This window comes from Carcharhinus amblyrhynchos, chromosome 15 (genome assembly GCF_965287045.1).
Source record: "Carcharhinus amblyrhynchos chromosome 15, sCarAmb.v2.hapA, whole genome shotgun sequence".
NCBI lineage: Eukaryota > Metazoa > Chordata > Chondrichthyes > Carcharhiniformes > Carcharhinidae > Carcharhinus > Carcharhinus amblyrhynchos.
This window is the reverse complement of record NC_137338.1, coordinates 52,857,593-52,881,307: the sequence shown is the minus strand read 5'-3', so window position 1 is coordinate 52,881,307 and position 23,715 is coordinate 52,857,593. Positions and strand designations below refer to the sequence as shown.

General features: G+C 40.9%; 1 protein-coding gene across 9 annotated transcripts in view; it reads left to right on the top strand.

Moving 5' to 3' along the window:
* Positions 1–23,715, top strand: part of dmd (dystrophin) — a 1,714,977-nt gene that overhangs the window by 347,274 nt on the left and 1,343,988 nt on the right. For all 9 annotated transcript variants that reach the window (XM_080203928.1, XM_080203931.1, XM_080203930.1 and 6 more), the window contains exon 2: positions 23,201–23,262. In XM_080203928.1, coding sequence (XP_080060054.1) covers positions 23,201–23,262 — 62 coding nt within the window. The remainder of the gene's footprint in view (positions 1–23,200; positions 23,263–23,715) is intronic.

Here is a 23,715-nt window from a genome sequence, read left to right as displayed (position 1 = left end):
TTGGTTAAACACAATCCCTTAGCTCAGACCTGGTCCCTTCTTCCTTCCCTGTGACCAGAACTTGGGGACTAATGTGCCTTACTCTAATCCTGCTTCTTCAGTGAAAAGACAGTAAAGATTTTACTGGTTAGCCCTGCTGCTTGGCACTTTATTTTTATAATGACTTTTTTTTTAAATTATCAATTTATTGCTTTGATATTCTCTTTCATTTTCTTCATATTTTAATTTTTTTTCAAAATTATTTTTTAAATGTTGTGCCAAACCAGATCTGCTGGTGTGTTCCTTGCTGAAGGGAATGGGAGATTCACAGGAAATCTGTTTGTTTTTTGGAGGACTGGCAAAAATGGTTGCTTTTGCTTCAGTAAGAGCAAATCGGCACTCGGTGCATTTGGTGGAATCTGCTGAGAGAAACAAGAGGTCAGTGATCTTTCATCAGTGGAGATTGTGGACCTGAAAGCATTGATTTTGTTTGTCTCTCTGCAGATGCTGCATGGGCTGCTTAATATTCCCAGCAGTTTCTGTTTATATTTCAGATTTATAGCATTGGCAGTACTCTGCTCATGCATTATATGCTTCATGCTGGGCATCTGTAAGTGTGGCTCATTTCAATTTAAAATGAGAATTTTTAAAAGTCGCTTAATGCAAAGTTTATTTTCTCTGTGACCAAATTCCACTCGCAAAGATAGAAATTGCATGTTAATGCAGGTAAATAGGTTGGTGCTAAATTGCTAGGAGGGTTTATCTGTTCTAAATTTGGAAGCAAAACCAGGAGTCGTGTGACAATTGAATGTGTCACTGTTAGTTTATGATATTCTCATTTGTACATTGCATTATTGTTCATGGTGCCTGAGGTTGAGGCTCCTTTGGATGTTGCTGTCTGGATATTGCACAGCGCCAGATTCAACAAAGTAGAATTGGTTGCATAATATGAACAATCAAGGTGTGTAATTATCTGACAAAGAAGTGGTTGAAAAGTATATTAGACTGAAATCTAAGCTTTCCATAGGCTTTATCAGCAGAGGCAAAGAGTACAAAAGCCAGAGAGTTTTGCTAAACTTCGATAACCTCAACCAGATTCTGGGGTTTCCAACTCTGGGCAGCGGAAGGCTATGAACAGGAGGGTTAAAAGGGAATGTGGGATTTGGAATATGGGGCCTAGAACAAGGAAAAGCACCAGGATCCATCATTTTTCTGACCCTGTCTTTGTATTGTCTCAAGTAGTAGTTATTTACTATAAGATTGTCCAGTATTGATTTTCCTGTCTTTACTTACGTGAACATCCTGCCATGAAAATGTCTGTCACATTTTGTGCCTCATAACTTTTAGGGGAAGATGTCAATAAAATAGTTTGATGCCAATTAAAGTTGCCTTTTTTTATTATCTCACCTTTTGCTCTATACTCTCCTTCTCAATGAAACTCCAATTTTTGACCTTTTAATGGAAGTTCATTTAATCTTCAACTTTTCCTGTTATATTTCTGACGCTGCTAGCCTGCTGTTTGAATTGACGTGTATTCCCAACCAGTTAGTCTGGCCAAAATTCTGTTTCACCTGCTGGAATAAGGTAATAATTTCAATATCTTTTATCATCCACTTTATTGATTTTCTGACCTGTTTTCAATTAGGTTCCAGTCAGAATTTCAAAGCATCCTCCCTTTTAACTAATCATCTGATCTGTTTTGTTATCTAGAACAAGTTGGTGGGGTGGTACAATTCTCCCAGGTGGAAAAGCACTGCAGTGGGCTGGGAGACTTGAGCAGAGGCTGTTGCACAGTCTTCCTGCGGGGCTCCACATGTCTCTGGGTGCCAGATTTCTGGTGCCGTCAGTTCCTTGCCAGAAATTGGTGTGGAGATGTATAATTTATGCTAATGGAGATTAGCAACTGATTAGTGTTTGCCCACACCTTGGCCAGGAGTGTTTCAGTCCAGCAGGGTTTACAACATCTCCCCACTAAGGAGAACTGGTGGCCTGACCGCGTTGGAGTGAGGTGTGGTGGTGGTGGTGGGGGGGCGGGCACGTCGAGGCCTCCCAGCAGGTTGAGGTGGTGGGGAGGGGTACTAGCCAGCCTGGCCCCCTGGCGCTGCTCTAGGGGTAAAGTTGGAATGCCCAGGGAGGCATCTTGGCACTGCCGAAGGGACATCAGGCGATTGGAATTGCTGACGGATGGGAAATCGACAGGGTTGGCACTTGTGGGGGAGGGGGGAGGCGAGGAGTTATCAAGGTGGGGGGGAGGAGGCAGAAGCTGAACATGTCTAGGTGGCCAGCGATTGGGGCATAGGGGGTTGGTGAGACAGCGATGCTAGCCAGCAGTCGGGAGGCGGGCAATGAGGGGCTACTGCGCATGTACTCATCTTGGCACTGATAGATCAGTGCATGTGCAGTGACCCACTCAGCACTATGCTGCCAGCCTCTCCAGTGGGAATAGGCCCGGCCCACTGCTTTTTTCACGAGATTTACGCTAATGACCTCTGCGGTGCAGAGTGGATGGGAGATTCATTTTGAAAGTTCCTCTGAAAAAAACTAATGGGATTTATTTCAGTTTTTACAGGAATTCAACAATTAGAATTCCTTTGGGAGAATTGCACCCCCCACCCCACCCCCGATCTCACCTTGCAGTATTGTTTGTCAGATTTGTGACATACTGATGTATTTCAAGAAACCTGCCTCATTGCAATTCTCTTTCTATTCAAATACTTCTAAATTGTCCCATTGTAAATTTGTTTTGCATTTGGTTCTATAATTATGACCCTAATTTATTTCTCATTTCTTATCTATTCGTTCAACCCAGATTCCAACTGAGCACCACCATCAACAATAATTTGCCTTTTCTTGGCTCTGATCATATTCTTCATTATTGCTTCCACCTCATGATTTTCTCCCCTTTTCCCTGGAGTTCCTGAAAATTTTAACAGCTGACATATTTAGTTTTCTGTCTCAACCCGAGTGAAAGAAAATTCCACTTAAGGTTGCTGCACTGTGTCTGTTCATTCTGCTTAGCGTCAGTAATAATTCTTCTTAATTTGTTCTTTTGAATGGATGTCATTGTCCTGAAAGGTTGCCATTGTCCTGGGGACGTTAAGAGTCAACTATGTAAGCTTGGGATGGCAGGTTCCCTTCATTGAATTTTTAGGAGAATCTGGCAGCTTTCATTATCACATTGTCTGATGCCTGCTTACAAATTACCAAATCAATAAATTCAGTTTAACAATTTATTAGTGAGCATAAAAATATGATGAGCAGTTGCCTCCAGTTGGTGAATACACAGTAGGGAACATAGGGCGTAAACCTCCCAAAATAATTTTGAAGTGTGGCCTCCGGTGGGAAAAGCAGGTGGTGTGTTCCTGCCGGATGACTTGGCGTGATTCAAATCTCAATCCATCCACATTTATTTGGAGGTTAGGACTGAAAGAGGCTCACAAGACCAGCTCCTCAGAAATCGAGGTGCCCTGACCTCAGATTAAAGTTGGAGGCCCCACCCCCTACAGGTACTGTGATCCCCACCCCCAGAAATATGGTGGACATCTCTAACCTTGGAGCCCCCACCATGACTAAATATCTGAGTCTCTGTTTGTGGTGACCATTAGTGAAACCTGCCAGCTTTCTGTGGCGCTGCCGGTCAGTGAATAGTAGGAGCTGGGTGAATCTGGCTAAAACCCAGAAATGCATAATTAAATGAAGATCTAAATATGCTAATCTGGTTCACATCCTCACTGGATGTCAATTGGATTATGACGCCATGCAGGTGCAAGGAGAATCCCAGAAGGAGCTCTCCCCGGTGCAAATTGTGTAATGGCCCCTCTCACGAGATTCTCTGGGTGCGTCTGGGTATGTAAGGCCGGAGTATCACCCCTATAGGCAGGTTTTCTGAGAAGAAGGGAAGGTTCTGTGGATCCTCAATAACGGCAGCTGGGACCTGGCTGCAAAATAGCTGACCCCTTTTCAACAGACCTTGGAATGTCTTTGGGCAGGGCGTGATTCACGTAGGAAGAATGTCCCATCTCAGCAGGGCCATTTTAATCAGTACTGAGTTCAGACTGACCACATTTTGGCTGTTGCAATGGCCTTAATCTGCAGCGTGGGAATTACAAAATTACAGAATAGAAAAAAATGTTCTTAAAGGTCGCTTTAACTGTTACGATCTGAAGGTTTTTTAAATCTCCCACCCAATAAAGTGGGTGAAACTATCAGTGTTTGTCTTAAAAAATCCATCTGCTGGACTACTTTGACAGACCAGCTGCTGTGGCACCTTTTTGAGCAGTTTCAATAGGGTCCTTTGTTGCTAGTTCCCTATAGGCTTCATTAACAATGTTTGACTGAGTTTCAAAGCTCAATAATCTCAGCAGAGGGTTCTGAGTTCACAGTATGATAGAAGTATTTGGAACATGAACAGAAATATCTTCATATTTATGAGAGATTAACCACATAAACAGATTTAAAAGCCTGCTTGCATTGAAGTAGGTTTCTCATGATCAGTTCTGTACGATGAGAGCGATAGTATATTTTTTTTAGAGCGTTATACTTTTATCTCCACATAACTCCTGAAATCTTCCTATTTTGGATATCATGGTTGGCATTGGGTTAGCAAGGAGGGAATGAGAAGCCATGTGGGAGGTGGTTGATGTGAGGAGGCGTTGAGGGATGAGGGTTAGAGGATCCAAAATCTTCTAAAGTAGGGACCAAGTACCAGAGAAGAAACCTTCTAACCAGACCATCTTGGCATTTGGCCTCACCCGTTTCTGCATGGGCTTTCTCTGGATACTTTGGTTTCCTCCCACAGTCCAAAGATGTGTGGGTTAGGTTGATTGGCTATGCTAAATACCCCCTCAGTGTCACGGAATTAGCAGTGTAAATATGTGGGGTTACAGGGATAGGACCTGGTGGAATTGATGTTGCTGTAGGCTTGATGGGCCAAATGGCCTCCTTATGTACTGTAGAGATTCTATGATGCTACTTTTAGTTTCTGCTGCTGGGTCAAACCCCTCCCACTCCAGAGCAAAATTTCACGATTTGGAGCACATTTTACTAAGATGGGTCCCAGTTGGTTGGGAAATTCCCAGTGGAGCTACCTGCCTTAGTAGCCCAAGTCCAACCCATAATCAGAGATGGTGAGTGAAAGGAAATCCAGGAAAATGTCTCAATGCAAATCTTCTTAACAATATTTATTGTACTGCTCCACAAGCCCACTGAAGTACGAAAATAAAAGAATTCGGCAGTTAGTTGAGAAGGTAGGGACTGGGCATAGAGAGAGCTGTCCTGGCCAACAGAGTGGCACAGCAGAAAAGTCTATTCATGTTCTTAACAGAGCAGAGAAAAAATGATGAAGGATAGAGCATTGTTGGGAGAAAAGCAAGCATGTTATGTGTGAGTGGATGTGTTGCTCTATTTCTGAGCCTGAGAAAGTTACGCTAATTCATCAGTGGAATCTTTTAGTTCTGATGGATGTTAATGCATGTTTTGTTTCTTTCTGCTGAACTGAGACGCTGCTTTAAATGTAGTTTGTACATTTGGCACTGGCATTGGCTCACTGTTCTCCCAGGAGATTACTCACTTTCAAAGTATTTGGTCAGACCTGAGCAGATGGCTGAGTGGCTAGATCATTTTCAATTTGATCAGTGATGAGTTCTGTCATATGCTGACTGCTGTCAATTTATCCATTAGTGCATAAGTATTACTGTGTTAGCTGAAGGAGACAAGTGAACTGAGTGGCTGATAATGGACTTTTCATTGATTAGCTCTGATTAAAATCTGCTTAGACTACACTTTTCTTACTTTTGAGATGTATGTTTGCGTTATTCTTTGGATCAAGAATCCAGTTATGTTAGTCGAAAATTCAATGTGTGAGTGGTGCTTGTATTGCCTCACGTGGCTGTTGTTTACTGTACGATCACCGAGTATTGGTAGTCCTGTCTTTACCTAACATCCTGGCATGAAAAGGTATTTGTGTTTCGTGTCCAACACCTTTTTTGGGATAACTGTAAAACTGTTCAATGCTGAGAAAAGCTGTACATAGACGTGACTGAATGTGTGATACAAAAATACAAACACATTCAGGCCACCCCACCAGTGGTTAAATACAGCTGTCTGGTTTGTTTTATCAACACATTTTTTTTCAGCATCTGAGAGTGTGGATACTAATTCATGCTGAGATATGAATTGTGATCTTTGCTGGTGTTCCCTTTTTTAATTTATTTATTCCCTGGATTTGGATGTCGTAGACCTTAATTTGCATTGTAAAGGTGATGGTGGGCCACCATTTTGATCTCTGCCGTAGTCCATGTGGTGAAGCTGCTGCTAGGTGGGGAAGTCACCGTGACTTCTGGCAAGCTTTGAACATCTCTGTAAACAGACCTCTGTGAAAGTGCCCATTTCACGAGTAGTTTACCAATAATATATGAAAATATGAGTTCTCATGATTCTGTTCCTCAAAATTAAAAGATTTTAGTTCTAGAACTAAAGTAAGTTTTTTTTGTTTAATTATTAAAAAGTATGTTGTTATGCTGTCTCTAGTTCTTAATATCTGATATTCGTAAAGCTCAAAAAATGTATTGAATTTGCAATTTTTTGTTAGGATTTTGTCTCAAAGGCATGAAGAAACTGCTTTTCAACTGAATACACATTTTAAAATAAATTAATTTTATCTTTTCATTTGCTCTGCTCTCTCTATTCGTTGGACTAGGTGGATTCTTCTCCATTTTCCTTCACAAGTCTGGAGGAATGATCTTGTATGTTTTTCATTGAGCCTTGTTACAAAAGAATATTTGCGTCTATTGATCCTTTATCATCTTAACTGTGATTATACAAAAGCTGCCTGCATTGAACTTATTTATATCCAAAGGCTTTCCTTGGGAATTACAAATGACTGAGTTCGTTGTTAAAGCTGATGTGCTGCCACTTGGCACCCTTACCTGACATGGGAAATCAAGCAGCTTATCTTTACTTTCCATTCTAATTAAAGGGATGCCTCTCAAACCTGTTAGTATGTGCAATCACATCCTGCTGTTTCAAACCTGCATATGATGCATGCATGTAAGTTAGTTATGGCTGGTGGGGGGAGCAACTTTGCTGCGATACTGCTTGTTCACAGCCTTTATTCCATTTTCTAAATTATGCATGGTTCGTGTGAAATACATGGTTAGTGTGAAATGCAATCAGCTTATTAACAAATTAGTCCCAGTAGCTGGATTTGTACAACCAATGATCAAATCACGAGTAAGGGAATTGAGGTGTACTGAAATGAAATGCCGCCAGTGGAAGTGAGAATACACTTCAATTTTTTTATTACCATTTTACAACAGCATCAACTGCATTTATTTGGTGCCTTTTATTGAAATGAGATATCTGAAGGTGCATCAAAGGAGCGTATTCGGGCAAGTGACCAAACCTTGTTCAAAGAGACAGGTTTTAAGGAGCGACTTAAAGGAGGGAAAAGTGAGAGAGGGAAGTGGAGGAAATTCTAGAACCCAGGCCCCAGTCAATTGAAGATATGGCCATCAAGGGAGGAGCAATCAAAATTTGAATGCCCAAAATAATACTCTGATCCTAACTCCAAACTAAGTAAGCAATATTTAAAATACTGAAGGCAATTTTCCTACCTCGCTGTACCTGACATGGATTGTTCTGATCCTGGAAAATTGTTTGCGGGTCTAAAAATCTGCATTGTATCTGGTATCAAACAGTTTGCAGTCAACCCAGTCCCTTTTTTCTGGTGTTAACCTGCTGTTAGCTCTAGATTGACTGGATTTCAATCTCATTAACAAATTTGGCATCCCATCAGTGGCCACCTGGCACTCAGTGCTGGTTGGGCACTACCAGTGTGGCAGGGGCAGTACCAAAAGGGTGGCTATGACTTGGGCATTGGCTATGACGGGGAAGCAGTGGAGGGGTGGATCATGTCAGGCGTCATGATGGGGGGGCAAGTCAGAAATCACGTTGGGGGACCCATAAGGAGGGCAGTGACCCATGTCGTGGAAGGGGTCAGAGTTCATGTTGCAGATTGGGGGGGGGTGCTGGCCAGGCAGAATGCTCTGAATCCAGGTTCAGTGGCATGTTTACTCCCCACTCCACCACCCCCCCAAGTAGGGACGCACAACTCGCCACTCTCCAAAAAGGTGACAGGGTGTGCCTGCAAAATTGACACTGGTTGCTCCATTATTCTCGCTGTTATGACACTTAGTCTTTTTTGGGAAAATTATGCCCTCTAGTTTGGAGACAGGCAGATGAATGCAAGATAAAAGTTGATGTAATTGAAAATCTGAGGATATGTGATATTGATAAAAAGTATTTCCAATGGAAGAAATGGATGTTTGAGATTCCATGAGCAAGGAGCAATTGATTGCATTTGATACAGAGGGGTATAGTTTTGAAGAGGTGAAGAAAAGGCATTCACATTTGAATAATAAGTAGTTTTTTTGGTCCACTGTTGGTGCATGATAGAACAGGGAAAGATTTCTAATATCTAATGTTGTTGAATTTTCAGTGTTTGTGCTTCACTCTGCATTTTGGGAGAGTGGAATTGAACAATTCCTAAGCACACCTATATAAATACCTGGTTAAAAATAATTGGAAAAAATCAGTTAGGATTAACATGCATTGAAAGGGTGCAAAATGAGCTGCTGTTTCACATTTTCCTCTTCCACTGCTGCCCAAGATCATTTTGTAACCCAAACCCTGCTTCCTGCCCATTTTAATAAGAACATAAGAAATAGGAGCAGGAGTAGGCCATCCAGCCCTTCGAGCCTGCCCCGCCATTCAATAAGATCATGGCTGACCTGAAGTGGCTCAGTTCCACTTTCTCACTTTCTCCCCCTAACCCTTAATTCCCTTGCCTACCAAAAACCTATCTACCCGTGTCTTAAATATATTTAGCGAGGTAGCCTCCACCACTTCAACGGGCAGAGAATTCCAGAGATTCACCACCCTTTGAGTGAAGAAGTTCCTCCTCAACTCCATTCTAAACTGCCCCCCCCGCCCCATCTTGAGGCTGTGCCCTCTAGTCCTGCTGTCCTTTCTAAGCAGGAAGAATCTCTCTACCTCTACCCTATCCACCCCCTTCATTATCTTATATGTCTCTATAAGATCCCCCCCTCATCTTCCTAAACTCCAACGAGTACAGACCCAGTCTGTTCAGCCTCTCTTCATAGTCCAACCCCCTCATCTCCGGTATCAGCCTAGTGAACCTCCTCTGCACTCCCTCCAAGGCCAAAATATTCTTGCGCAAGTGTGGCGACCAAAACTGCACACAGTACTCCAGCTGTGGCCTCACCAGTGCCTCGTACAGTTGCAGCAAGACCTCCCTGCTTTTATATTCGATCCCCCTCGCTATAAAGGCCAGCATCCCATTGGCCTTCTTGATCACTATATCAGTGTATGTATAAACTCTGCATTACAATCCAGAGTTACAAGTTTTATTACGTATGCATCTTGTGAACCTTTCTGCTGACAGGCCATAAATGAGAGTGATTTCTCTAATCAACGAAAAAATGCACAAGGAGATGGAACATGGCTAATCTGGTTGATGCCAAAAGCAGTAACAAACTAAGAAAAGTACTGGAGGGAATGCAAGAAAGAGCTTATTTATTGATAAATATCATTGCAGTTTTAATGCTGAATATACCAAGCACTTAATCATTAAAAATGCACCAACAATTTTGATGTGGATTAAGATGTTTGTAGTGAATATTTATGTTCTGGTTGGTTTCTGACGGTGGCTAGCATTTTTGCCTGTGCTGTATACTAAAATGAATTGAAATGTGATCTGATTTGTACTTTATAATTAAAAAAAAAACCTTATAACTCACTTCTGTTCATTCTTGTGCACATCCTCTTGAAGTTGGTCTCAAGTAGATACTGATTATGATCATTAATCAGCTGCATAGTGGAGACATTAACAAGAATTACATAAACTGTGATATGGAAGAGTGCAGTTAATGTATTTTCTCTTTAGATATTAAGAATTAAGAGTCTAAAGGTAGAATCTGGTGAAGATATAATGTATCTGGAGTTCCTGTAAAAGCTGGATAAGCTCCATGGCTGGCTAGATATTGTATATTAGACTGGAATATAATTTATGGTGCAGGTTAATTCTGATAATACTTGCAGCTTTATGTTGTAATTTCCTTTGACAAAAGATGTTCAATTTTTAAACTTTGAACCAGCAAGCGTTATAATCTGTGTATGTGATACATAATGTAACTTTATATAAATAACACATTGATAGGAAGACAACACTGGCTGAAGATCAATCCATCAATCCTGGTACTCACAAAACAGCATTTCATACTGTTTTACTATTATATGGCTGTGACCTTGATGTGTTGCAAACAAAATGGCCTTTGAAACATTGTTATAACTTCCCAAATATGGATTAACAAGCAAGATTTTTCCTTTTTGCAGCAATAGCCCGTTAGGGAGGGCGACTGAGGATTGGCAGATCTTCAAGTGATTCTGGAATGGTACCCACAGGCCAAGGGGAAAATTGCAGTCCTCTGACTATCCAGTCTGTCCATGCCTCTCATAATCTTGTAAACTTCTATCAGGTCCCCCCTGAACCTCTGTCGTTCCGGTGAGAACAAACCAAGTTTCTCCAACGTCTCCTCATAGCTAATGACCTTTGATCAATGCCATCAGTTGGTCTTTTAATTGCCTTAACAAGCTTGCAGGGCAGTTGGTGGTTCCCCGCCTGTCCTGGCCTCCAGATAAAACAGGTGGGAGTTCAGACCATGGCTGGGGACCAATATTGGTAAATTTCATGTGTGGCTGTCCCTGTTCCCACTCCCATTTCAGGACCAAAATGCTCCATATGTTTCTGAGTAAAGCAGCCACTTACACTCGTACTGCTAATGCTATCTCAAATATCTAGATATCTCAGTGAGATATGCAAAAACTAGTAACTAGTCACCAAAACAGGGTGTGACAATCACAGAGCATCTACTTTGTTGAAACACTGTTGCAGGGAAAGGAATAGAGGGATGGATATGAAAGTTCAGTTCTAGCTGTCAGTACTGAAATGAATACTGATATCTCCATTCATGCCTTTTGAGACATAATGCACATTTTGATTTCATTTTGCAATGTAGACCAGCATTGGAGGACAGCATGAAAAATTTACATAGCTACTTGGTTATTATAGGAATTCCATGAAACCTTAAATGAGTGTTGATTAATTCATACCAGCTGCAAAGGGAATATCTTTTGAGCGTAGGAAAGTTATCTTCAGTTCTTTGCCCAAAGGCATGTCCTTGGTTTGCCTGATCACAACCAACTGCCTTTTGGCTAAGATCAAGTGTTTAAGCAAGCCCAAGATGGGGTGGAATGCCTTTTCTTCTCAGCTTGGATCTTGGCTGTCTCTCTTGTGGGGACCGTGTAGTGGGTTACATTTGAATTTGTTTTTTGGAGCAAGCAAGGAGATGGATTCAGGACCGTATAGTCCACTCTGAGCATTAGATTTGCAACTTTTAGAATGGAGTAAAAAAAGAGAAACTACCATGACTTTCTACGATGGGTAAGATGAGGAGGAAGGCCTCAAGTCTACCTCTAATGGACCAGGAGTCAAACTCTGTGCTGTTGACATTAATCTGATCACTACTGGCCATCTTGCCAACAGAGCTAATCAGCCATGGCATAGGAATGCATTGGAATGAGCTCACAAGTTGAATCCTGGGAGGAGGAGTTTGTCTTATGATGAAAGATTGAATCTATATTAAATTGGAGTTTAGAAGAATGAAGGTGATCTTTTTGAAACATACATGATACAGGGAGGGCTTGACAGGTCAGTTGCTGAGAGAATTTTCCCTCTTTTGCATGAATCTAGAACTGAGTCAAGATGCCTGACACAGTTTTATAATAAAGGATCTTCCATTCAAGATAAAGATGAGGAGGTGTTTCTTCTCTGAGAATCATTAGTCATTGGAAATCTCTTCTCCAGCATGTAGTTCAGGTATTGTTTTGATTTTGCAAAGTCAAGTGTTATGGGGGAATAGCTAAGGCACAATCAAGTCAGCCATGATCTTATTGAATGGTTGAACAGATTAGATGGACTGAATGCCTACTCCAGTTCCTATTTCTTGTGATCTTATGACTGAAAGGAGGATCCAGCTCCTATTTCATGTGATCTTGTTAGCACTGCTGCCTCACCGTGCCAGGGAGCCATGTTCAATTCCGGCCTCTGGTGACTCTGTGGAGTTTGCATGTTCTCCCCATATCTGCGTGGGTTTTCTTCAGATGCTCTGGTTTCCTCCAACCGTCTAAAGATGTGCAGGTTAGGTTAATTGGCCATACTAAATTGACCTTAGTGTCAGGGGAATTAGCAGGGCAAATATGTGGGGTTATGTGGATAGAGCCTGGGTGGGATTGTCGATGATGCAGGCTTGATGGGCCAAACAGCCTCCTTCTGCACTGTAAGGACTCGACAAGCTTGATGCCTTCCCTAATGAGCTTTTTCCATTTTAGTTGGTGACAAGCCAGGGGTCTCCCATGAGTCAGTGGGTATGTTTGAGCTCTTCAGCAATGTTTTGAGGACATCTCTAAAGCTTTTCTGCTGTCCTTCTTGAAGTCTTCTGTTGTGATCGAGTTCCAAATAGAGCAGTTGCTTCATGAACCTGTGTCAGCAAATACACAACAAGTCCCACCCATCAGCGCTGGTTTTGATTGCTATCTTAATGTTGGACGTGTTAGCTTGGAAACATTGCTATTGGACCAGCTTTCTTTGAACCAAATTTAGAGTATTTTTTAAAGGCACTATTCATGGTGCTTCTCTGGCACTTTGAAGTGTCCGCTATAGATTGCCAAATCTCGGAAGCATAGAGAAGCATGTGGATCACTGCCCCCATTAAACTCTGAACGTAGTCTGGAGTTTGAGATCTTGGTCTTCAAATTCTCTTTCCTCTGTTGGTCAAAGGCAGAGTTGGCACATTGGGAGCAATGATGAACTTCATTGTCTGCCTTAGAGAGGAGGTTCCCAATATATGGGAAATGGTCCACGTTTTCCAGGATCTTGCCATTGATCTTAATCGATGGTGAGAAGTGGTATGTTTTGGGAAGTGGTTGGAAAAGGACCATAGTTTTCCAGATGTTCAGTGAAAGTCCCATTCTCCTCATGTTTTGGAGAAGGCGTCGACAGTAATCTGGAAGACAGTGTCTGAATGAGCACAGGCACAAGCGTCACCTGCGTAATGAGCTCAATGATTGTTTTTTGAGGTTTGTGATTTTAGAACAAAGAGAATTACAGCACGGAAACAGGCCCTTTGGCCCTCCAAGCTGCACCGACCATGCTGCCTTACTTAACTAAATTCCCCTATGCTTCTGGAGACCATAATCCCTCTATTCTCATCTCATTCATGTACTTGTCAAGATGCCTCTTAAAAGTCAGTACCATGTCTGTTTCCACTACCTTCTCCGGCAACGAGTTCTAGGCACTCACCACTGTGTAAAAAATCTGCCTCATCCATCTCTTTTAAAACTTGCCCCTTGCACCTTAAACCTATGCTCCCTAGTAATTGATTCTTTCACCCGGGAAAAAAGTTTCTGACTATCCAGTCTGTCCATGCCTCTCATAATCTTGTAAACTTCTGTCAGGTCTCCCCTCAACCTCTGTCGCTCCAGTGAGAACAAACCAAGTTTCTCCAACCTCTCCTCATAGCTAATGCCCTCCATTCCAGGCAACATCCAAGCAAATCTTTTCTGTACCCTCTCCAAAGCCTCCACATCTTTCTGGTAGTGTGGCGACCAAAATTGAACAGTATATTCCAAGTGCGGCCTAACTAAGGTTCTATAAAGCATCAACATGACTTGCCAATTTTTAAACTCAATACCCTGGCCGATGAAGGCAAGCATGCCGTATGCCTTCTTGACTACCTTCTTCACCTGCATTGCCACTTTCAGTGACCTGTGCACCTGTACACCCAGATCCATTTGCCTATCAATATTCCTAAGGGTTCTGCTATTTACTGTTTAATTCCTATCTGTATAATTCCCATCTGTATTAGATGTTCCAAAATGCATTCCCTCACTTTTTTGTCCGGATTAAACTCCATCTGCCATTTCTCCGCCCAAGTCTCCATATCTGGCTGTATCCTCTGATATCCTCATCACTATCACAAATCCACCAACCTAATCAATCCAGTTACATTTTCCTCCAAATCATTTATATGTATTACAAACAGCAAAGGTTCCAGCACTGATCCCTGAGGAACGCCATTGTCACAGCCCTCCATTCAGAAATGCACCCTTTCACTGCTACTCTCTGTCATCTTTGACTGAGCCAGTTTTGTGTCCACCTTGCCAGCTCACTTCTGATCCCATGTGACTTCACCTTCTGCACCAGTCTGCCATGAGGGATCTTGTCAAAGGCCTTACTGAAGTCCATATAGACGACACCCACTGCCCTACCCTCATCAATCATTTCAATCAAGTCTGTGAGACACGACCATCCCTTCACAGAACCATGTTGCTTCTCACTAATATGTCCACTTTTTCCAAGTGGGAATAAATCCTGCCTCGAAGAATCCTCTCCAATAATTTCCCTACCAGTGATGCAAGGCTCACTGGTCTGTAATTACTTGGATTATTTTTGCTACCCTTCATAAACAAAGGAACAACATTGGCTATTCTCCAATCCTCTGGGACATTCCCAGATATAAAGATTTCTCTCAGGGCCTCAGCAATTTCCCCTGTTGCCTCTCTCAGTATTCTGGGGTATATCCCATTAGGCCCTGGAGACTTGTATACCTTGATGTTTCTCAAGAGCCCCAATACCACTTCCTTTTTGATCTCAACATGTCTCAAACTATCTACACATCCTTTTCCAGACTCATCATCCACCAAGTCCTTCTCTTTGGTGAATACTGACACAAAGTACTCATTTAATCCGTCATCCATTTCCTCTGGCTCCACACATAGATTATCTCCCTGGCTACCCTCTTGCTCTTTATATATGTGTAAAAAGCTTTGTGATTTTCCTAATCCTGCTGGCCAATGTTTTTCATGACCTCTCTTAGCTCTTCTTGCTTGAGTTTCTTTCTACTTTTTTTGTATTCCACACTTGCTTTGCGTGTTCCCAGCCTCCAAGGTTCCCAAAATTTGCCATACTTATCCTTCATCCTTACAGGAATGTGCCAGTCCTGAATCCCTATCAACCTACACTTGAAAGCTTCCCACATGCTAGATGTTGATTTGCCCTCAAACATCTGCCCTCAATCTACATTCTTCAGTTCCTGCCTAATATTGTTGTAATTAGCTTTCCCCCAATTTAGCACCTTAACTTGAGGACTACACTTGTCTTTATCCATCAGTACCTTAAAGCTTACTGAACTGTGGTCACTGTTCCTGAACTGCTCCCCTACTAAAACATTGACCACCGGGCTGGGCTCATTCCCCAATACCAGGTCCAATATGACCCTTTCCCTAGTTGGACTATCTACATACTGCTTCAGGAAGCCCTCCTGGATGCTCCTTACCGTTTTAGTTTTGGATTGAAAGTTGAACAATTTCTTGTCTGTTCTGTGGGTTGCTTCCATGCCTGTGAGTAATTTGCTGGAGGTGAGGCATGGTATTGCAATGAGGAAAATGGAGAAGGTGGTTAGTGCCATGTCACAGCCTTGCTTTGACCTCAGTCTCCACAGATAGGGTTTGTAGTGACAAATATTTGAGAGCAGCTAAATTTGAGGAGGCTACTCCATAAGAGTTCACAATTGGCAGAGTTATAGGCTTTTGTGAGATTAAAAAGGGCCATGGACAGCTACTTCTGCACCATAAGTTGCTATTGAGGAATGATCCCATGGTCTAATAGCCCTAAGTTCCCTTTCCTATTTGTTTTTCCAATAAGAATTCTCAGTCTCCATACCCCAATTCCATTTTTGCCCTCAGCCTTCCCCTATTTGACCCCCTCAGTCACCCTCTCCATGGCTCCATTCCAGTCTCCTGCTTTTCCCTAATTCCTGACTTCAGACTCCCTTTCTTCTCGTACGTCTCTGCCTGTACATCTATTTTCTCATTGTCCAGACTGTTGAGTTCTCTCCTGAATATTTCAGCACATCAGATATTCCCAACTCAGCAGTAATGGTTGGTCACATCACTGGGTCAGAGCTTTCTCTGCAGCAGCTGCAGTTGGTTTGAAATTTCAGGGATGTGGGAGCACAGTTCAGGGGAGTATAGTTGGGACTTGGTGCAGCAGGTAATTTAAAGCATAAAGATCTCCCAGGCTATGAGTAGCAGTGCTGCGGAGCCCGTGCACTACTCTTGGAGACTTGCAAGCAATCTGGCTTTGTTGGCAATCCTAAGAATATAATGCTAATGAGAGTGCAATAGCTAATAGAAGCTATCCATGCCATACTAATTCAATATCTTATGCACAGTCACATTCACGTAGTTGTATTCTGACAAGTTGTCGTGCCAAAGGAAATTGAGAGCTTTGTAGTTTTGAATCTCCTACATGGTAATATTATAAGGTTGGCACTTGAATTGTGAAAAGAGAGAGGGCAATTTGAGTGAGTACCCTTACTTCTACCTGTAAATTAAAAATAACTTTCTCATCTGTCTTAAATAAATGGTAATAGCTAAGAACTTATGTGACACAATCCCCAGTACCCTGCAACGTAGGAAAATGCTAAGCAAACAACGATCTTTATTTCTTACTTGTCTTTCATTTCTTCACACGTAACATTTAAACTTATCTTCATTTGTAATGTTGAAGGGGCGAGAGCTATTCAAAATGGTGTTCTATCTGATTTCACCAGATTTCTGATGGGCAGATTAGATTTAAATTGCCCCCCCTCTAGGTGTGGGTGTTACATCGAGTTGCAATATGAACTTATTAGAAAGTGATTTGAGTGAGCAGGAAAGTAAATGTTCCTCTGCTTATCTGGCCTATCATGACCCAAGTTAGTTTCATTCCCTTTGATGTTACTGTATAGAGAATGACAGTGAATAAATTTGCATCTGGATGATGTTTACATTATACTGATATATTTGTAAAAATGTAAAATCTTTGAGGCTTCAGTCTTTCGTTTACCACATCAATTGTACTTTATCTTTTTTAAAATCAGAACATTGCCATGATTCACAAAATATTCATGAATTTCATTGGACCAAACTCTACATGACAGCAATTTATATAAAAATTACAATCAGTTTGATGTTCCTTCCCTTTCCTGCAGTGTTCAAATTAAAAAATGCCCATTCAATTGATAATATTTTAGTTAGTGCAATTGAAGTGAATTGTACACCAGTTATTACAGTGCAAAAAAAATTAGCCACAAAAATAAGTAACGTGTATCCTGCTCATAACTTTGTCTTCACTGTGCTTATCTCAGCTAGGACCACCCAGATTCCTGCTGCTGAGTAAAATCTGATGAGTCCTGCTGCAAAGGGCACATCTGTGCAGGTTAGGTAGGAACCAAATCAGGCTCAGCAGTTATCTACCCTGTGATCAAATACCCAGCCACCTGTAACTTTTTGGACCACGTATTAAAGGAACTCACATTGCATCAGTTTAACACCTTCAGAAGAAACAGGGAGAAATTTAAGAGGGCAAATTTAAAAGGAAAAGCTTTGGGCAATGATTATTCAATTTAACAAGCAGTACAATAATCATTCAGAAGTGGCTTGCGCACTCCTCTTCACCTTAAATGAATATTGTGTATATTCTATCAATTCTTCAAAAGTAATCAACAATTACTTTTTTCTTGATTTTATGTGCATAGTGTTTTTTCTTCATCGTGCTGAGCAATTTTTGCCAGAAGTGGAGACAATCATGTAAGAATTCATAATTATTTCATTTCTTGTAATAACCTTTGTCATTAAGAGCGCTTGTGCACATCCAACCATTTATATTTTAAAGCCTCTTTAGAACAGGCATTTCTAATTTAATCAGGTAGTTTAAATTGTATCAGTTTTCAGGTATGAAAATTGATGTTGTTTTAATGATACATTACAAATTTATTATGCTTTCATAATGCAAAAGAAGTGAACATTGTAAGATGACATCAGGGAAACCATTTGGTTCAACTTTTTTGCAATATCATTATGTAAATCTACAGGGTCTACTATTGCAAAGCTCTTACTGAATACGACTTGCCTTTTACCTACATTTTAAGCATTATTAAAGTTTGAAAAGGTGGTACTTTTGTTTTGATTGCTTCAGATACATTGAACTCTGAAAGAACGTACTAGTAATTGCAGCAATGTTTGAACAGAGCTTTTATATTGCTTTATCATTACCTCTGCATTATTGATGGAATTATTTTTAAAGTTCAGAATATTAACCAGGAAGTAACAATTCAGTACATTTAAAGCTGTACAAAATTTTCAAACAGGAAATATTTTATTGACATTTTATTCCTTGCTTTTTGAGGGCAGATTTCAATTGAATACATAAAATGGATCATAAAATTTAGAAACAGGAATAGGTCGGAATGATCTCAACACCACTTAACCTACCCTTTAAAATGTTCTTTTCTGTTTGTAGTAGCACAGCAACATTTATGCTGGATGAAAGAATACAGGCACAGTTTCCTTCTCATTCTAATCGTTACAGGTTGTCTTTAACAAAGAATAAATATTTCTGGGCACTTATTGAAATGTACAGGAAAAATGACAAGCTGAGAAAATAAAAATTAGATATTAGTTGTGTGGCCTAGAGTAGTTGAAAGAGACAAGTTATGAAGAGACAGAGCTTTAGAAAGCCATCCCAGAATTTATTGAAATCGCAACCACTAATCATGTTGTGAAAGGAGGGCAGATGCCAGAATGAGGAAAGAGAGTTTGGCAGAATTGTGGGGTTGAAGATTAGGTATGCGGCAATGAAAGAATTTAAATAAACACAGAATTGTAAATTGGAATTTAGGTAGCCAGAATATTGAGGATATGGGTGATGTGTGAATAAGACTTGTGTATGAAAGGATAAGGGCAGCAGAGATTTGGATGAGTTGAAATTTTCTGAAGGGAAAGGAGTGGGAAGCTGCCCAGAAGAACAATTAAATGATTGAATCTAGAGGTGAAAAAGACACAAACTAGGGTTTTGGCTTAGATGGGAGTTTCAGCAGCAGATGGGGTGGAAGTAGAAATACAAACTCTTTGTGATGAAGAGGATTTGGGGTCACTGGCTGAACAGGAAAATGGAATCAGCGGAATGAGCTTTTAGTGGGACTAAAGGCAAAAGGGGTAAGCTTGCCAAAAAATTCTAAATGCTGAACAAGCATGAAAAGGAGAGAATTGCACCAAGTTTTTCAATGAGTTTTCAGACACGATCTTGCACCACTTAATGCAAATAAAGTAGTGTGATTAACGCCAGTAGAGGGAATGAGCAGAGTCAAATCTTGTCAGAAAGCCGGCTGTTCAGAGGATACATTCGTGCATGCATTGATCTGTGTTCGATGCAATAGAACAGAGTGATCAGTCAGCCCCAACCCCGGCTGATCGCCCCATCCCTGCCAATTGCTGCCCTGGCTGATTCTCGATTGCAGAGTGCGTAGCTGTCCTCCTCCTGCCTCCCTTTAGGCCCTTCCCCCATCAGGTCCTGCCTTTCTCCTTAGACTCCACCACTTGGCACTAGCCAGTGGGTGGTGCCAGGCTGGCAGTAACAGGCTGGTGCTTCTCCCTGTCCCTGACCACTCTGGGGGCCTCAATGGCCTCCAGTCCCACTGGCAAGGAGGCCATGATGTCAGGTCCCCGCTGGTGGGGATGATATGTGACCTTTGCTGATGATAACCTACACAGGCAAGGCCGTTAAGGCACGTCAGCCCAGACAATTCCATCCAGGGCTCATCGGTAATCTAGAAATGACATTTTAAATATTTAATTCAGTCTCATACCCGTGAATGGCATAAGGCTGATTATGCCAGCAATCCAGGACTGGTGAGATTGTGAGAGGCAAAAATCTGGGTGCGAACCCAATTGTTCACCTCTCTTGTGGTCTCAACGATGACCTCTCTCCTTTATTTAATATATGAATGAAATATTTGCATCATTACTCAGTAAAAGAAAATTCTTATTGCATTTTGAATATGAGATGAAAAGTATGCTCTGTGGGTGCCTCACCCAATCTATCTGCTGATGTCTGTTGGTATGCTGAGCCAAGCTAACCCTGGCTAACAGATAGATTATGAGAGACTGCTCATTCTGTGAACAAATAAAAACAGAAAATGCTAGAAATACTCAGTATGCGTGCCAGCATCTGTGGAGAGAGAACCCGATTTTAATGTTTCAGGGGACTTCTTTTCAGAAGTTGAGATGGGATTAATGATGAAAGATCATCAACCTGAAATTTAACTCCACAGACGTTGCTGTACCACCTGAGTATTTCCAATATTTTCAAACTGTCAGCATCTATAGTATTTCACCACTGTCATGGTGATTATTGAGTTGACTATTGAAATAACAAACCAAGTGCAAGAGACCTGTCCAGTATTTAACCCTTTCTGGAAAGGGGAGATAAATGTGTCTTTTAATTGTCTTGGAATTAGTTGGGGAAAGGGAGAAATTTTGGGCAAGGCTCTGAACTTTGGACAGGCTGTACAAAAATAAATACTGTTATTTAAATTCTGTTTAAAGATCAGATGGAGTGCACAAATACAGGCATAGAAAAGCAGAAAGCAGAGTTGTTTGCACATTTTAACCCAATCTGAGGCAACCATCTAAGAATAAGGACAGGAATATATGTTTGAACATCTAGCTTCAAGATTCTAGGTGCTCAGATCACCAACAACTTGCCCTCCATGTTAACAGTATAATTAAAGTCCAACAATACCTCTACTTTCTCAGAAGGTTAAGGAAATTCAGCATGTTTGCTACAACTCTCACCAATTTGTACAGATGCAACATAGAAAGCATCCTTTTCTGGATGTATCACAGCTTGGTATGACTCCTACTCTGATCAAGACTGCAAGAAACCTCAATGGGTTGTGAGCATAGCCCAGACCATTACGCAAGCCACCCTCCCATCTATTGACTTCATAGAATCACTACAGTGCAGAAGGAGGCCATTAGGCCCATCCAGTGTGTACCAACAGTAATTCCATCTGGGCCCTTTCCCCATAACCTCACATATTTAATTAATCCCTCTAACCTATGCATCCCGGGGACACTAAAGGGCAATTTAGCATGGCCAATGCACCTAAATTTGGACTGTGGGAGGAAACTGGAGTACTTGGAGGAAACCCATGCATACACAGGGAGAATGTGCAAAATCTACACAGACAGTGACCCAAGCTGGGGATCGAACACGGGTCTCTGGAGCTAACCACTTGCCGCCCTTCCTGCTGCCTCAGAAAAGCAGCCAGTGTAATCAAGGACCCTGTGCACCCCAGACATATTCTCTTCCACCTTCTTCTTTTGGGAAAAAGATACAAACTTCTGAGATCACATACCAACCATCTCAAGAATAGCGTCTTCCTTGCCACCATCAGAGTTTTGAATGGATCTACCATATATTAAGTTGATCTTTCTCTACAACCTAGCTATGACTGTAACACTACATTCTGCACCCTCTCCTTTCCTTCCCCCCATGTACTCTATGAATAGTATCTTTTGTCTATATAGTATGCAAGAAACAATACTTTTCACTGTATCCCAATAGATGTGACAGCAAATCAGATCTGTTTCAGTCACAGGCAAGATTCAGCTGACTTATCCTTCTTTGATACATAAAATGATTCAGTTTCTCTTCTTTCTGTCCGCCTCTCTCCCTTGCCCCTCTCTCCTCCTCCTCTCAGTCTCCCTTTCTTTCTCTGCCTCCTTGATAAGGTATTCTGCATGTTTGTTTGTTTGTTTGGATGAAGAAGTACACATGACATTTTTAGAACTTTGAATTAATTCAGATAACTTGATCATGTTTTAAACGTGAATAATCATTGCTATATTTTGACAAATTACCTCCTAATCTTTGCATTTCCAGCATTGTTTTCACAGTTAGGCTCCCATTTCAGATGAATCTGCTCTCATTCCATGCTGCTGTAATTTCCCCCACAAGACAAATAATTTTGCAAAAGAGGTCACCACCAAGGTATTATTAAAGATGTGTTATGGCAAGATGAATTGTACTGATTTCAGATAAGAGAGCCAGTATGTTTCTCAATTTTACAATCTACCAATGTACATAATGATTTTTATTAATTCTCCGTTTCATCTTTAATGACTACATAGAAGGTATGTTGTAACTTAGTGGTACTCTTTAAACTGAAGAGAACATAAAAGCTTCAAAGCTTGGCCCATCATTGATTTTGATAGTAAGAGAGCACAGTTAGAATAAATGAGAGCAACTCATGGCTGATGGAAGCCTAGTCCATTGTAGGAGAAGTGATTTTGGTATGTAATACAGAATTAAACTGGGGCAGATTATACAGAGTTTTAAAGAGGCCATTTCAAATTGTTGTCCAAAATTGATAAAGCTTCGTTACTTAGGAACTGGAGTATTCCCAATTACCTGCCACTCAAGCCCTAGATTATAGAACACATTTGCCAGCCAAATTTACCTGAATTTCAACATATTCAGTTATTTAGCATGAACTAAAAAATAATTTAAAAAAATACTAGAAAATCACAAGTTAAAGATGCTTCTTGATCTGCCCATGGGAGGAAAAATAGGCAAAATGAATCCTTGCAGATATGCTTCCTCCCCTGCTAACTCTTTTTTGCCTTTCACCATCTTCATAATTTTTCTTGGGAGAGAAATGGCTATATGTACATTTGATTCCCCTCAGTCTCGTGAGTATGGCTGAGTGCTGGGCTACATCTATAGTCTCTGATGGCATAGAGTGAGCGATTGGTATCAAAAATAGAAAATATTACAAATACACAGCTGATCAGTCAACTTCTGTAAAATTAAAGATCATGCACCCATAATGTATTTTCTCTTTGCTGATTCTGAGTAACTTGCAATATATTTGCATCATTTCTTGTTTGTTGTTTTAGATAGGCCTCCGTCTGCAATAGAGGAAATCTATGAATAGATATACTATTCCAAACATTTGTAGTTCCACGTTGATGTATTATCATGATTTTCTTGATCCTTTCCTAATCAGAGGGCTAGACAAGTATCTGGTACTTCACTAATAAGCTTGCACGTATCACCAAGAGGGACAGACAATGTTCTGATGGCAGTTGTCTAAAATTTTATTTGAATTATGATGTCTAGCATTTTCCATTCAAAGATAAAATGAAGATTTTAAGTCTATTTTACTAAAGCATTCTTTTCATTCTAAATTTGTAGATGAAAGAGAAGATGTTCAAAAGAAAACATTCACAAAATGGATAAATGCACAATTTGCCAAGGTAAGAAGAAACCAGAGTATTTGAGGAGAGGACGTAAACGTGCACATGTGGCTGAGTCTTTGTTTACTATGTTTTGAACTATATGCATTTGTATTTTTGGCTGTTCAAAGGCAAAATATATACTATTCTATTGCACTGGCTAATCTACAGCATACAAACTTATCTCAACAGAAATTGCAAGGGGATGCATCTTTGTTCATTAACCTGTGTACAAAGAAGCCATGATTTTGTTTTGTGTCTTTTTTCTGTTATGACAGAATCAAAAGAACAAAGTATTTACGCCTCTCAATATTTAATTCTGTGATCACTAATCTGGAGAATTTACCTCTTGTATTCTCATCTCCTCTGCCACTACTTTTAGACCTCTCTATGGCTATAAAAGCAAGTTATTTTCCTATTTGTTTTATCCTAGCCAAAGTAAGGATGTCTATGCTGGGTAATGGAATATCTTGT